This window comes from Apteryx rowi, unplaced genomic scaffold (genome assembly GCF_003343035.1).
Source record: "Apteryx rowi isolate R43461 unplaced genomic scaffold, aptRow1 scaffold_199, whole genome shotgun sequence".
NCBI lineage: Eukaryota > Metazoa > Chordata > Aves > Apterygiformes > Apterygidae > Apteryx > Apteryx rowi.
In genome coordinates, this window is record NW_020448296.1 from 83,125 (window position 1) to 86,861 (window position 3,737).

A 3,737-nucleotide genomic window follows, 5' to 3' on the forward strand; every position below is an offset into this window, starting at 1 on the left:
GGGGAGAAATCAACCTTAGCACTGCTCATCCTCTTGATGAGCTGTGGCACGTACTACACTGAAAGTCATATTGGCGTACGAGCTGGACAAGGAACGGTCACTAATCCTTGGTATATCTCTATTTCTATCAGAGACATAAAACTTTATTATGTTACTGGGACTATAAGAAATGCACTTTGGAAGTACCCATGGAAAAAACAGCTTTTTGAGATGAAGAATAGAAAGTTGCAAGCAAGTGAGTGACATCAGTTTAGAGAATAGTTTAAAAATTATCCTAACAGTTTAAATAGACTATATAAAAATGCAGAGAAGACTCAGCTAAATATTCAGAGAGGCAAATTTTCAGCATAGTCAGCTCTTTCACTCACACAGCAAGTCAATTTTCATCACTGATATAAGGGTGCAACCCTTAAAAAAATCTCAAAGGTTTTAAATGAAAGCAGATGCAGTTCAGTTTGGTGTTATCTGAAGGTAATCTTTATAGTCACATTACCTGTCTGATTCCAAATGACATTGAGGATACTGCTGAAAATCATCCTGATCAAAAATGGAATATCCAACTACAGAAAGGATAACCTTACGCATATTTCCATAGAAGAGATGGACGTCATTTGCCCTTCTTGGGATATCATATACTAAAAATAAGAGGAATAGAGCAATTCTAGTAAGAACAAATCAACAATACCCTGAAATCACACAGAGATTTGAGATATAATCCTAGTCAATCATCAGGTGGCTAAGATACTGTAGATTGCCTGATAATTGAACCTGTAGTAAATAATTTTTGGAACATAAATCAACATTAACATTAGATGTAACATAAGAATCTAAGCACAAAGCAATCTGAACATTTTAATGGTGTTATGGAAAGTGAGATTTTGACAGAAATTACTTCTAAATCAAAGACAACGGATTAACACTTCAGTATTTAATTCAATATCCCTATAACTGCCTAAAAGGCCAGAAATGTCAGAATACCATTTAAAAATACTAAAATATTAGCTCAAAATGTTTAATTAATCAAGTCAAAGAAGTTCTCTGCTTTGCTTTAAGCTACTTCTTGAACTGGCAGAATGAGGAAAAGAGCACTTCTCACACAGGATACATTTGAGCCAACTGTTATTGCCTTTGCTGCACTGTAGATAGCAGGGACAATTATTAATATTTGTATATAGCTTCTACACTTCAGCTGAGGATAAGACAGAGCAACACCTACTATAGAAGCATTTACATGCATCCTGGAACTTGTTAACAAAACCAGGAGTCGTACAAAAGGATTTCTAGCAGAATATGTTTTTCTGAAGCAACTAGAGTTCTAATCTGTCATATTTCATAGAGCCCAGCATAGAAATATATTCACCTGTAGGATGGCCCTTATTGCTACTCTCAATTTTTGGTCTCCTTCCCCCACCCCATTATTTGAACTCCATTCCTGTCAGGAAATTCCAGTTTTAAAACACTTCATTAGGATGTAAAAGTGAAATGTGCTCTCTCATTTTCATTAACTAAAAGTATCAAAATGACCAGTTTATGATGACATTTAAAGTTAACTCAATTGTAAGGCCATAGTGCACATATTTCAGATACTAAAGGTCAGACTTAGAGCATGTAAACAGCATAATGGTGCAATCTTCCCAACCACAAGGGACAAGCAATTTTGTATAAAGGCATAGATTCTATCAAATGTAATTAAGCATGTCACGTGATACCTAGAAATGAATTATTCTTAGGAGGATCTCACAAAGGATACTTGATCAAAATTCTTTCCCCGCTCTTTTACAAATATGCATATGCAGATGAGTTGCTAATCTTCATTGCAAACTAGATTCATTTTGACAACACAGGAAGTATGCAATTCACAAAACATTYTAGACTGCTTTCAAATAAAATATTTAGAATAAAAATCGCTATGTATTAAATAACAACCACCACTTTATCTATTCAATTAGCAATTTATGCACATCTTAGCAACTAGAAATATATTACACGAGYAAGAGAAATTTAACTACTACAGCAAAGCAACTGAATGTAAGGGAGCTGAATCAGCAGCCTGAGAGATGCAAGACTGCTGCAGCTCCATGCCCCCACATCCAACCATCAAGGCGGAGCATGTGTTTCTAGGAGGCACACACACACAAACACACATATACAACATGTGATTATACATACACACAGCCAACCACAGATATCAGCACAGACAGAAACACTCAGCACTCACACACACACACACACACACACACACAGTGTGGATCCCTCCAGTAGCTGGGCTTAAACACTCAGTCTGTGTAGCAGCTGGCACAAACACACACAAACCCAGAAACACACACAAACGGGTCCCTCAGGCAACACACACAGAGCTCCCAAGCCACTTAACTCCTCAGCTAGTTCGGCCTGATATTTGCTAGTGGTCACACACTGACACACGCACCCTGGCTCTCCTGTTGCCAGCACCACAGACGCACCTGGGCCCCTGTGACCCACAGTCCCGCTCCTGGTGCTGGCACTGCTCACAGCAGCCTCTCCAGTCACCGGCACCGCAGGCACCCAGCCCCCTGCGACCTGTCATCTGACCCTGGTTGCCGGCGCTTTGACCTCCATGCACGCACATGCACACAGATAGAGAGCCCCTCACCCAGGAAGACAGCTGGAAACAGAGTTTGGTGAGCAGACAGGACAAGCGGCGGCGATGAGGTGCAGGGCATGGCCAGGCAAGCAGACTGACCAGCAACCTGTTCACATGCCACCAGCCCCTCTGCATCCTATTACCCCTCTATTTTTCCCATGTCTGTTCCTGCCCAAACCACCCTGATCCCTCCCTTTCCCCACCTTTGGTTCCCCCCATAAAGACCCCACAATAAGTCTTGTGCAAGCACCAAATGCTCTTCCCTGCATCCCATAATGAGTCCCACAGCCCTTAGGCAATAACCCCGYCCCCTCCTCCCGCAGTCTGTAAGGTGATCTGGAGAGCCTTTCCTGCAAGGGGTGCATTTCACACCTGGACAACCTCTGTGTGTGTGTATGCGCATGTGTGTGTGCATGCAGGCAGGCAGGCATAGATGGGCTTTTTACAGGCTGAGCCCCCTCCTGCAATGGCCCTAGGAGCAGCCCAGGCAGAGTATTGCTCGGGTTCCCCCATCCACCCTTGTTCCTCTGCTCTGCATTGTGCATGCATGTGTGAAGACGAGCTTTTAATCGCATAACCTAACAATGAATATAGGACAATATCAAAACATAGGAATATCTGTAAGATTCTAGTTCTCTTATGAGTATGAAAGCTGACCATCTAGTCTAACTACATAGTTACATATCACACTGATACATCAAGTGAGCAGACCAGTGAAAACTAACACCACACTATTTCAAACACTGAAGTTAAAATATAATTTCTTAGTAGATTTTTCAAAAACCTCTGTGGATTAAGGCAATGTAGAATAGAGACCAAAATGGTCTAGGGTTATAGCTTTACCAGTATGTAGCTTCAGATTAGAACTTCCCAGCTCTGAGGATTGACTTTAATCTTTTAACTTTATTCCACAGTCTCTCTTCAACACGCTTTTAATTTAAAAGGTTGAAAAGCAACAAAGCAGTTAAACATTGAAAAAACTCACTTTTCAATTGAAAGATATCTTAGAGAAAAAAAAATACTCGCATGTTTGCTTCCTACTCGCATGTTTGCTTCCTACTCGCATGTTTGCTTCCTACTCGCATGTTTGCTTCCTACTCGCATGTTTGCTTCC

The 3,737-nt window shown here is 41.0% G+C and overlaps 1 protein-coding gene across 10 annotated transcripts in view; it reads right to left on the reverse strand.

Annotated features, from left to right (window-relative positions):
- The window catches only part of CEP192 (centrosomal protein 192), a 75,522-nt gene that overhangs the window by 23,121 nt on the left and 48,664 nt on the right, over nucleotides 1-3,737 (reverse strand). For 8 of the 10 annotated variants that reach the window (XR_003253033.1, XM_026063068.1, XM_026063074.1 and 5 more), the window contains one exon: nucleotides 494-635. The exons of the other annotated variants lie outside the window; for them this stretch is intronic. Coding sequence is in view for 7 of the 8 variants with exons in the window: in XM_026063068.1 (XP_025918853.1) it covers nucleotides 494-635 (142 nt within the window). In the remaining variant the exon portion in view is untranslated. The remainder of the gene's footprint in view (nucleotides 1-493; nucleotides 636-3,737) is intronic. 10 annotated transcript variants of the gene reach the window in all.